Source organism: Antrostomus carolinensis, unplaced genomic scaffold, assembly GCF_000700745.2.
Source record: "Antrostomus carolinensis isolate BGI_N321 unplaced genomic scaffold, ASM70074v2 scaffold34295, whole genome shotgun sequence".
Taxonomy (NCBI): Eukaryota; Metazoa; Chordata; class Aves; order Caprimulgiformes; family Caprimulgidae; genus Antrostomus; species Antrostomus carolinensis.
In genome coordinates this window covers 35419-47406 of record NW_010319053.1, presented here as the reverse complement: position 1 = coordinate 47406, position 11988 = coordinate 35419, and the positions used below count along the sequence as shown (strand labels likewise).

General features: G+C 37.4%; 1 protein-coding gene across 1 annotated transcript in view; it reads right to left on the bottom strand.

The window, feature by feature from the left end:
• Positions 1 to 8779: 8779 nt before the first annotated feature.
• The window catches only part of TFDP1 (transcription factor Dp-1), a gene marked incomplete at its 5' end in the record, with an annotated part of 31857 nt that continues 28648 nt past the window's right edge, over positions 8780 to 11988 (bottom strand). The window contains one exon of the mRNA XM_029085233.1: positions 8780 to 10123. Within this exon, the coding sequence (XP_028941066.1) occupies positions 9976 to 10123 (148 nt within the window). The remainder of the gene's footprint in view (positions 10124 to 11988) is intronic.

The following is an 11988-nucleotide window of genomic DNA, read 5'->3' as shown; positions in this document are numbered from 1 at the left end:
GCAGCAAGAGACACTTCTGAAAGACATGTGTAAAGAGTGACTTACCATGTTCATTCATATTTATTTTCTAACTATGATTTCTGTATAAATTTATGCAAATTACAGTGCAAAGAGACATCTTCTACTGAAAGATGACCCATATAGCTAAAAATCAAGATACCACTCTCAGTGTGTGAAGGAGATAGGCATTATCTCGATGTACATAGCTTAGTATCCCAAGGCTCCAGTATTCTGCTGCCATCATGCAAGTACTTGTACAAAACAAATTTCCTCTGAACTGTGCAGCTGTGCCTTCAAAGAAAATAAGTAGAGGATCAGATTATCATTTTCAAACCATAACAATTGATGTACAATACTAAATCTTGGATATCGAGAAACAATTAGATGGCTAGAAAAAAAACCCAATGCTTTGAAATGCTAGCAAATAATAGAGTTCTCTCTCTTGTATAGGCTGTATGAATTATAAAAGTATATTAAAATTATCTATATCCCAGTGCATTGTTTTTTTGTACTAGTCAGCCAAGTCAGGTTTCTTTTCATTTGACAGATCAATGACTGCAAAAGAAGTGAACTTGAAATCTGTCCTCTAGCTTACAGATTTTGTTGTACCATTTACAACTTCTGTATGTGTATAACTTAATAAAAATGACTGGTAAGACTGTAACATCCAGTTACATCCAGGAGAACTGTGTTCATTTAACTATTAAGAGTTTTTCAAGGTTTTTTTCCAGTAGAATATTCCTGTACTGCAATGACAAGTTTTGGGTTACTTGGAATAATGTCGAAGAATCTGAAGTAAACACTAAATTGTTAAGTGAATCTGAAATTTGAGAAATTTAACTCTACCACATATGATACAAATACACAGGATTGCTCTGTCCGTATAGTATGTTCACGTTGGATGAAGTCCAGAATCCTCCAGCATGAGTATAAACATTGCACAGAAAAAAAGATATTCAGGAGAATAAATCACTTTCCACCTTCAATGCCTGGACATTTTAGGAGGCTGGAAGATATAACAGATCAACCTCCTTTACTACAGCACCACTCAAGATAGACAGCTTGCAGGAAGAATATAGCTGGAGGGGAGTATTTCCCCTTCAAAATCACAAACAGTATTTGAACCTTTCTTAGAAAAATCAGGCATTCTGCATTTCAGAAATAAGAAAAAAATGCATCCTCAAATAAGAATTCCGCCCCCCCTCCCCCGCCCCCGGCTGTTCCTGTTTCAATTTTTAAAGGGCACTTTGCCTCCCTTCTAAGAGACTGAATGAAAATAAATTTTACATCCTTGTTGGAACACAGGTCTCCCCAGGGCATCTTTCCAAAATAATGTGGAAAACAATTAAATAGTATTTTTTTTTAAATAACAAGATAGTAATTCATGCTCAAAATTAAAGGTTGTCTATAAATAGAATATTTAAATACTGCCAAGAAAACTGAGAACTCTTCCCTTGGTGTCTGTAGGATAGGCAGATTCTCTGCTCGACTGTATTCAATTCAGCAGCTACAATTTGCACGTTTGAGTTCAGCAGTGCAGTATTACACGCTCACATTTTAGTGAGCACTACAGCACAGCACAGGAAAATGCTGAAATTTCCCACGGACTGGGCATCTGCATAGCCACCGCCTCAGAATGACAGCCTAGACTGACTTTACAAAAAGACCTTTGATGAGAAAAATACTGACGTGTCCTTGTGTTGACCAGAGGATGATGTGTCCTGAGGTCAAAAAAAGGGTATGCAGGTCCACCAGATCTGGTTCTCTAAGTACAAAGACTGTCACTTTGAATTTAGATCTATTTTTTTTCCTTAACTTTTGGTCATCTGATACAATTTTCTTTCTTTACTGCAATTACAAATAATAATAATAATAATAATACAGAGCAAGGTTTGTGGCTAGTGTAGCCAAAGTACAAAAGCCCCGTGAAAGCTCCAAGTGTATTAATCTGGGTATAATTAGTATTGGATTGTCTGGAAGCCAAATGTAAGCACACTTAAACAGCAGAACGACCAGCATGCAAGTGTTTTGTAATACTGCAACGGCACAGCGCAGCACTGCACACGAGCATTTCACGCAGTGAGCAACGTAACCAAGGCAGCAAAGACAGGCTTGCACAGTTGCACTTTGGAGACACCCAAGCAACAGAAGTTACCAGATAAAGACCAAAATAAGCGCAGAGGAAGGAAAACGGGCAGGGCATCCTGCCCAAGGCACAAGAAGGGTGACTGGCAAAAGCAAAACCGAGTTAAGGAGCAGTTGAAATCCCCTTTTCAGCGCAGAGGGACAAGACACATGAAACACCAACCATGACAGGAGAAATGAAGCCAGACACTTTATCTGGTGCAAGAGCTCTCCAGCCCGATCACCTTAACCTTGGAGATTAACGAGGACCTTGATGGTCAGTGCCAGCAGCTCCATGCTATTGTATAGTCACAGCTGATTTAGTGTACAAGTGTTAATAGACAGCTGGTTTATATACAAAGAAATGATGACTACTAACATGCAAGAATTAACCATTCGCACAAAGTGTGTTGGTAATGAATTTAGCAGTTTTGTTTTCAAGTTTAAAACTGGCCTCATTTATCAGTCTTTTACACACTTTCAATACCAAGTCTCCAATTCCTTGAGAGAGACATAAATACACATACATAAATCCAGTTCCAACATTCGAGATACTAGACCAAACAATATAAATGGGAAAAAACTGGCAGGTTACGGGCGTTTTTGGTTAGGAAACTGAAGCAGCACATTTAAGAGCTGAATACAAGTGAAAACAAATTCCTGAGTTTCATGAGATGTTGATCAATCAGGACATCTGCTAGAAGAGGCAGTTAGCCCACGTCCCTCGAGCAGCAGAGGGGAAAGGCAAGCATTACCAGAGGAGATGATTGGGTGGCTGTCGGTGCCAGACTGTCTGCCCTTTTTCTATCAGCTGTGCAACAGAGAGGTTAGCCGGGAGAACAGGCATACAGAAGTTAATAACATGCCACGAAACTAGTATCATTTAACCCATGATTTTTTTAATATCCAATAAATTTTAGTTTCCAGACTTTTCCCTTAAGGGTGTTAAATAAAACTCCTGAAGATGAGTGCAGAGGACAGAAATATGGCAGTTACTTTGAAATGTATCTTCCTCTCGGCTCCTCCATCTATTCTTATGAATATTCATATGACTGGTAAAGTCACTAATTGAAGTGTAAAGTCCTAATATCTGTCATTAAAAATGATGAAGAAAAACTAATGGACTGCAGAAAAACACTGACTACAAGCTCCTTGATGCTTAAAGGATTTTTTTGTGCTATGACTAAGAGACTACAGTAAGTTCAAAACATTTGCCTCCTACCTTTCAAAATTGCCAAGTACTACATATTAAGACTTTGCTTAATGGTCTCACGTGATGTCATTGCTACTGTACGTGGGAATTCCTCTCATAATTTCATGTAACTGGTTTTAATCTCTTACCTGTAATAAAAGCCAGGCAGCAACTGATTCTGCAGCAAATAAAGTTGTCTAACCATGTGCTACTTTCTGTAATTGGATGGAGAATAACAGCTGCATCAATAATGCTTCCAGAAAATATTTTACGCTTTGCACATGTACTCCCTTCACAAGCTTAATTTACCTCAGAAACAAAAGTTCAAGCTCAAACAAGATTATCTCATTTAACATAATAAAAGTGCACATGAAAGAATAGGTGTCCTTTTCTTTTCCTCAATTTAATTTGAAAAACTCTCTCTCTGGGGACAAAGACTGTTAACTTTTCTTCTCTTTTGGTTTGTTTTCCTTCATACCAGAGTGGTAACAACAGATGCATGGCACTTCTCATTAAGTCAGAAGTAGAAATAGGGCTGAGAATTCCCATTTTAGGCTCCCACTACATTTCTCTCATTTGCTCTAAAACAAAAAAGAACTGAATTCTGCAAAGACACTTGGGATAACATTCTTAATCATTAATGCATGTATTTATGTGTAGTTCTACTGTTACAGATGTAAGAATTCTATCATTTCAATCAAAATATGTTCCAAGGGCTTATGACCATCTTTATCAATTACATAACTGATTTTAATTATTCTGATTTCAAGTTCCAGTCCTTAAATGCCATGTCACTTTTCTCTCCTATACTGATAAATAGTATCTTTTTGTGTGACCTGACATAAGTCCAGTACTTCCTCGCATTTCTTATAAACCAAAACATAGTCCCTTACATCTCTTACTGAAAGATCTTGACATTAGGTTATCAAATAACTGGGGGAAGGGCCTTTTTCTGAGTCCTTCCCAATTCCCTCAATATTCTTTTTAAATGACGATGCTAACAAATCTGGAGCTGCAAACTATTGGTCTTGCTGCATGTATTCAGTGTTTAGTGTTACCTACACATCCAAAATTAGATTAGCTAGTTCCTTAAAACACTGTGTAGGAGATTACATGTATTTCTTGTCCACCCTTCTAGGACCCCACATTTCCAGCACGTAGTCTTAACCTCCTACAAGTGTAGCTTGAATTCTTTGTTCAAAATGTGTAGTTTAACCATAACATTTTTTGGACATGTCCTGCTTGCCAAGCAATCCACATTAATCTGTCCTTTATGTTCTTTACTTTTTTTCCTAACCAGCATCACTACAATTTTTAAAAACTGTATTTTCTTCAGGGTTATGGAAGAAAACATTAAAAAGAAGTACAATCTTACTTGATCGTAAGCAGCTATTTAGTCAGTGATAACACCACAAAAACTATTTTTGGTTTAGCAGTAAACAGTTAATAATCCTTTAACATACAATCTGCTGATACTGTAAAATACGTATTAAAAATCAGAATAAGATGAAACAGAAAAACCCTAAAGATGCTGAAATATATCCATTGTTTCCTTAATTGTCTAACAAGTGGCACTCTCCTCCCATCTGCATTTGACAGATGTGTTCTGTACTTTGTCATTAATAATTAACCTTCCAGGCTTTTAATTTTCTTTTAGCTGTTTCCTTCAACAGGTTTTCTGAGGTTCAAGGCTGATCTCAGACTGTCTAGACCACATTTAGACAGTATTTCCTCACATCATTTTGAAAATTGGCACTGTAGCATTATTTTAGTCTGTAAGAATTTACTCGAGGTTCATTGAAAATCAGCATCAGAAATGTAGAGATCCACTCTCTACCTAGCATAAAGTACCTGGGCTGTCTGTTTTAAGAGAGTTAAGCTTCAAGTATGTGTTTAACCTTCTTTAACAAATTCATTTATGTTTACAGAAAAAAGAACATGAATCTTGCCCAAAGTCTGCAACTTCACTGTCTTTTAACATGCTTCAATGTAGAAACTTTCCATTCTGCTCTGACCAGCCCTCCTGATAGGTTAGGGTTGGTATCACTGCAATATTTACAGCGATGTACCATGACGTGTACACAGCGACATGTTAAAAGAAGATCAAATCTTTGAGCCTAAATTTGGATTTCAACCTGTTCAAAACTCCAAAAATTTAACAAACAAAAGAGGTGTTAGCAGAACAAATAAAAGCACTTGTAAAGATACTACACTGGTGGTTTTTGATAAACAGCAGTCTCTCTTCTTTATTCTCTGCCATGTCAGGACATTCTGCCTTTATCACAGCAAAACTGTGAATCAGTAATCATCATTTTCTCTGCCTAATGTTTCACTTGTTAGTGCTGACGTACCCTGAACGTCTCTGGGGACAACAGCTCTCCAACTGTGAGAGGAAGACGCAGCTAAATGACAACCATCATCATGTCGATGAGAATTACCACCATAACCACATGTTGGAAGTAGGAAACACCTGTGCGTGTCGGTTGTTGCCCTTCTTCATTCTGCTCTCAGCATCACCTGTATTTCTGCTTCTTAAAAACCTCATCCTAAAGGCAGACAGTCTTCACTTCTACCTGCTCATCTAACTACCTTTTCCATCGCAGGAGTTTGGTAATTTCTGATGGCTTCTGCAGATGAGCTGAGCTTCCATTCTTTTTCTGCTGAGTCCTTAGTACACAGGCAAGCCAGATGACCTGCTCGCTAGTCTGTTCAGGATACTGATGTATGGTATTTTCCAACGTGTTTATTGTTTTCTTTTCCTCTCCCTTATAGTATCCATATGGCAATTCATGCACCTCAGTTCATCTCCAGTCCAGTTCCTGCTCAAAGTATGGTCAGCCACAAGGTCAGACTACACTGTTTAGGGCTTTCATCCTGTCTGGTCTTGAAAACCCTAAGGATGGAGTCAGCACAACTTCCGTGGGCAACCTGTTCCACAGCTTGACCATCTTAAGTTCTTCCCTAAAACCAGTTGGAAATGCTCTTGTTTCAGCTTTTGTGTGTTGTTTCTCATCCTCCCACCATGCACCACTGTGGACTGACTCCATCTTTGCAATAACCTTCTCACAGTACTGGAAGGCTGCTATTAAGTCTCTTGAGGCCACCTCTTCTTCAGGCTGAACAAGCCCCTCTCTCCCAGCCTCTCCTCATACAGCAACTATTCCAGCCTCCTGAGCATCTTGGCAACCTTCCAGAATCCATGGAAGCTCAAGGAGGAATTAAGAGACCAAAAAAAACCTTGGAAAAATCTTAAATCCCAAATTTAGAAAATAATGACATTAAAAGTTGCTGCTCTCATTGTGCTGTCTTGGCTTTGCTTTTCCTGATAAATGAATAACAATTAAGGTAAAGCTCAGTATCACTTTAGAAAAAGAGTAAAAGATAATACACTGTTCCCAGGATTTATCTGCAGGACTATTTCAGAGATATCTGCAGAGTCACTTTGCAACTTTCCCTTTTCTTCAGATCACAAGAAAGCCCTGACAAATGAAAGGAGTAACAGTACATCCCTTCCTTGTCATGTTTTTCCTGAACTGAGCCCTTATTGCCATTCTCATTACCTTTATAATTTTTTCATCTTTCTAGAGAAGTCTAGTTTCTATCTCCTTACAGTATTTTCTACTTCCACAGATTTCCTCAACTATTTCCTGTTCCATTATTTCCTCTTACGTTCTGTTCCTGCTTTCGAACTCCTTTTTACATCTGCACGTGTGGTACCACCCTTTTCAGATACCAGAACCATATAGGTTAGAGTTATCTCCCACTTTCCAGTTCCTTTCATGCCAGGCCCCATGTTATTATATCTGCTCTATTGTTCTATGCATTCCTCCCCCTCCCCTCCCCCTTTTTTTTTTAAATTAAGGTTCTATCAGTAGTCTTTTTTTGTAGTCTGACTAGTCTTCTCTTGTTTTCTCACTCCTTCTTCCCATCTTACACCTTCTTCTCTTTTTATGTTTCCCTGTAAAGACTCTAAGTTTCAATCTGTTCTTTCTTTTCTGGTTCCCTCCCTCCTCCTCCTCCTCATCCTTCAAGTCTCCTTTCTTCATTTCCACCTCCTCCCTCACCACTCATCTCTCTTCTCTTTTTTCCCCTCCTCCTTCACCTAAACTCTATGATCAGGTAACTGCCTAAAATCTAGCACGTAATTAAAAATTTAATAAGACTCTCTTGTTTGATTGTTGCTTTCACTAGCAGAACTCTCCTGAAACAAAGGTAATATAGATTAATTCCCCCAAACCACTCCAAAGCTGCTTGTTTAAACTCTCAAATTCAGAGTTTAAACTCTCATTTCAGAGATTCATCAGCAACAAAAAACAAAGTAATGTCTTTTGAAATGTAAGTTTTGCCACACTTTCAATCCCATCTTGACATTGTGTCTCATCTGAGGTCTATTCCACTGATAAGAACCAAAAGGAAACTGTCAGATGCTTTCAGCCTTCCTTACCTAACAGCCCTGTACTCACTCTTTGCAGGTAAATCTCGGATCATACACTGGAGATTTAGAAGGGAAGGGAAATCTGGAATAATCCCCTTGGACTTCAAAAGTTCTTTGATAAGTATTGTTTGGCTCTGCAGATAAAACTGGCATTTAACAGCAAAGATAATTTGAATCGGCTGACTCAACTGCAACAAGAACCTTGCTTCCAGCATTAGCAGTGCAAAGAATGACATCTTCAGTGAGAAGCAAAGTATTCAATTAGCCTCCTTAAATGGTTGTCCCAGGCCCATAAAATTAAGTAATTTGTTTGGTTCACTGATACTACAACAAGATCTGATACAATTGGAAAACATTCACTGCATATCAACAGCTCTGTAGTAAGCACCCACATCCCCTTACCACAGATGATTTGTTCAAGGCATAATCCCTCAGAGAAAAAACACATAACACACTTCATATTTACCACAGGGTTTAAGCGCATCCAGAAGCCCTTACCACAGACAGAGCAGTTTTTAGACTGTAAGTTGTCTTTGCAGCAACTCCCAGGAGCTTGTGGAAGCAACAAATCCCAACTCTGATAGCAGCCTGCAGTGACTGAGCCAGCTTGGTAACCTGTGCTTTCAGGTGAGAGCAGATGTGATCTAAGCATATGGAAAGTAGATGGAAACTTGTTCTGAGGACATCGGAACACATGACAGAAAGCCAGGATTGAAGAATATGGGATGAAAAGTTAGGACAGTAAGCGTTAGATTTTAAACAAAGAAGCTGGATTGGAGGAGTAAGATTGGCCTGACACTCTGAGGAGCAACAGGAGACATGAAAGAAGAGAGTATACTGGGCAAGACATTGCTGTTTGCATCGTAAGTTACCAAGAGCTCCAAGGACAAATTACTAAATCACAGAAAAAAACCTGGGCCCTCTGTAGTTCAGATGCAGTATCCTGAGACAGTTAATTCTAGGTCTTGTGGTGAGAGGAAGTGAAATGTTCTAAAATAACCCTAAAATTAGAAAAACCACAGAGCTTGTTAAAAATGCCCATGCGCGTTTTATTAATAAAAACTAACAGTGCCAAGGTTAAACAAGTCAAACAATTATAGTCTCTTTATATTCCATAAAATATTACAGAAAGTTTATTTGTGTTTCAATAAAAAGACTACTGTCTTAGAATAGGCAGCTGACAGTATTTGTGCAGTTAATTGTTTGTGAATAAATTTAAAAAGACTACCACCTGCCCTGAAATTCCTTTTATAAAAATGAACTATTAAAAATGATTGACAAATTTTGAGTTAAAAAACTTAAAACATTCTCTATATTTAATTTCAACTTTATAATAGATTACAGGAAGATGCTTATGAAACAAATACAAACATTTGTTTCAGTACATGTCTTTATATGATAGACTTATAAGTATGTAAACAACTATATAATAAAAAGTTTCCAAAGTCTGCCTGTAAGAAATCAGGCGAATTTTTCCATAAGCAATAAATCATTCCAAACCTTCAAGACATTTTATATAGCTGCACCAACTGGCAGTAAACATTTGCCAAAAACTTTGTAATTCATATGTCCCAACATACAGTGAAAAGTATATAAACTTGACGGAATCATGTTAGATATAATTTAAAGGGAAAATAAGTTCACAACAACATTTCTAGAATTTAACATGTAAAAAAGTAGGATGTATCTTTCTTGTTTGGTTCTTTGGACACTGCATGATTAACAAAAAACGCTACTACATTAGCTCACTATCCCTCAAAAAGTGGCATCATCAAAATACACTCCAAATAAATTGCCATTCAGTGTATTCATTTTCCACAGAAGGATAGCATTTTATTTCTCAATGATGTGTCTACATTTTCTTTAGCAAACTTCGCAAGAACATTTGGGGCAAAATCCATTTTCCTTCAAGTAAAAAAAAAAACCAACCAAACCCAGCCAAACAAAAAACAACCAACAAACCAAAAACCCCTAAAACAAGAGTAAATAAAGGCTCTGCATTAACACACTGGTATCAAAAACACACATCCACACCACGTTTAAAAATATCCTACATAAAACAATCCTTGTTTGCTTATCAGAGGTGCAATTTCTAAACTCAGAACTGCTTACCAATATTCTCCTTGAGGGATGGGGCAAAGTAATTTGAGACTCTTCTCCCTAGAACAATTTATTCCTGAAGCTTGCTGAATTTTAACAAAAAATAGTCTACAAGCAAAGGGCATCAGTCGTCATCATCATTTTCATTAAAATCGTCATCGTCGTCGTCATCGTCCCCAACATAAGAAACTGGTGTTTCAACTCTGGAGCCACTGTACTGAGATCCATTGGAACTTGTAGCCAACATCCCATCTCCACCATTGGAAAAATCACTGGGGGGGGGGGGGGGGCATAAATAAAAAAGAAAGAAGACACCATTTGGCATTGCTTAATGATTCTTCCCAGTTTACTGTGCTCTTAAGATATAATAATGTATCTATTCCATTCCTTTAATGAATCTGCCACTGCTACTTCATGAACTGTCTTTAATAAACATCTAAGTTTCTCAAAAGCAGAAATAGTTCAAATAATTTTGAAATGCTTCTTACTATGTTTCTTCTTCCTTTAGGTTTAATATAAAGATTAAATCCTTTCACAGGCACCTTAGAAGTATGCTTTCCAGGTTTCTTCTAAAGAACAGTTAGTGTTAAGGTTACACATCTACTTAAGCCCTTTCGTATTTTTATGTAGCACTGGACACTTGCATCACAAGTGAATCGTGTCTTTCAGGAGCACTAGTTTTGATTCAAAGACTTGGAAAATGGAGGAGTTAGTAACTTCTCCTTAATTCCTTGCTATTACATGACAAACTATCATTGCTACACGTGTTGTATTTTTAACTTGAAACTGTTTTACTCTTATGCTTTTATTTTCTAGTTTAAAAACAAAACAAAATAAATCCAACAAAAACCTCTTTGGTTCCTCATATTCTTCCCTTTGTGAGTATCCCTATACTGAAAATTCACCTCCTCGACCAGCAAGTAGATTTAGATAATATCCACTTTCTTACTTGAATGTGTTCTTTTTCCACCAAAATACACAGATACATGTAGACAAGGGGTCTGAAATGTCTTGTTCTCGATGAGTTAACTGTATCCAGAAGTATTTTATTTTAATAGAGCTACAACACTGCTGCCTCCACCATTACTTGCTGTTTTGCCAATCTTTTTTATTTACTTTCTATTAAATTTAGTTACAAATTCTTGACAAAATGTTTTTCTAAAAATCACAGAAATAGTATCTCCAACTTGAAAGACATTCATCACTAAAAAAATGCTTTAAAAAATATGTTTGCTAGTGATTTTTTAATCCAGTTAATGCACATAATCAATAAGGCACACTATTGTTGTATGGAGCTAACGCAATGGTTTAGAAGTTTATCATTACACAGAATGAAACAGCAGGGGCCTACCCTAGAAGCTCACAAGGAAAACATATCCAGTAAGACACTTTCAAGAGTCTCTGCTACTCTGCACACTTATTCAAAAGGAAGATACTAAGATGTCTAGCTGTAGTTAAGAGTTTGATAACAGATTCTTCGTAATTATCTGCAGAAGCAGTTTCAAAAACAAAGAAAAAAAATGGAGATTACTCTTGTGTCCCTGTGAACTTTGAAAGTACAAAGCCAAAAACCTGTCTCCCCTGCCTCTTTTTGATAAAAATGGAACTGGATTTCATTAACTTGAGTATCCTAGTAAGACACAGAAAATGGGATGAAGGCATTGGTAGCAGCATCTTCAAGCTCCTGCAGACTTTCTTTAGAGAGCTTGCTAAATGAACTTACATCCTTTATTCGCCTTGGCAGCAATTTCTGGTACCAGAAAAGCTACACATCTTGTAATTACTATTGCCATGAATATTTATAGATGTACTATAATGAAACGCAAGTTGTTACTCCCCTTTTCCAACCTCCTATTAAACTGAAGTGGCAAGAGCTCCTGTGCTTCTCACTAAGATGATGAGCTACAGTCAGCCTCTAGTTTCCTATTGGCCTCTGGCTAGAAGTGGCCTACTGAAATTTCAAAGTGTTAAAAATACACGGGCTCTTTTTCACCAACACCATATTCATTATCACAGAAGAAACTTTTGTGAAAACAGGAGATTTAATGTACCAAATTCTGCTTCTCTAAAGATATTTTGGCAGTATTCTCATTCAAGCTTCAGTTCCCTAGCACAAAGCAGTCAGAATTCTCCACAC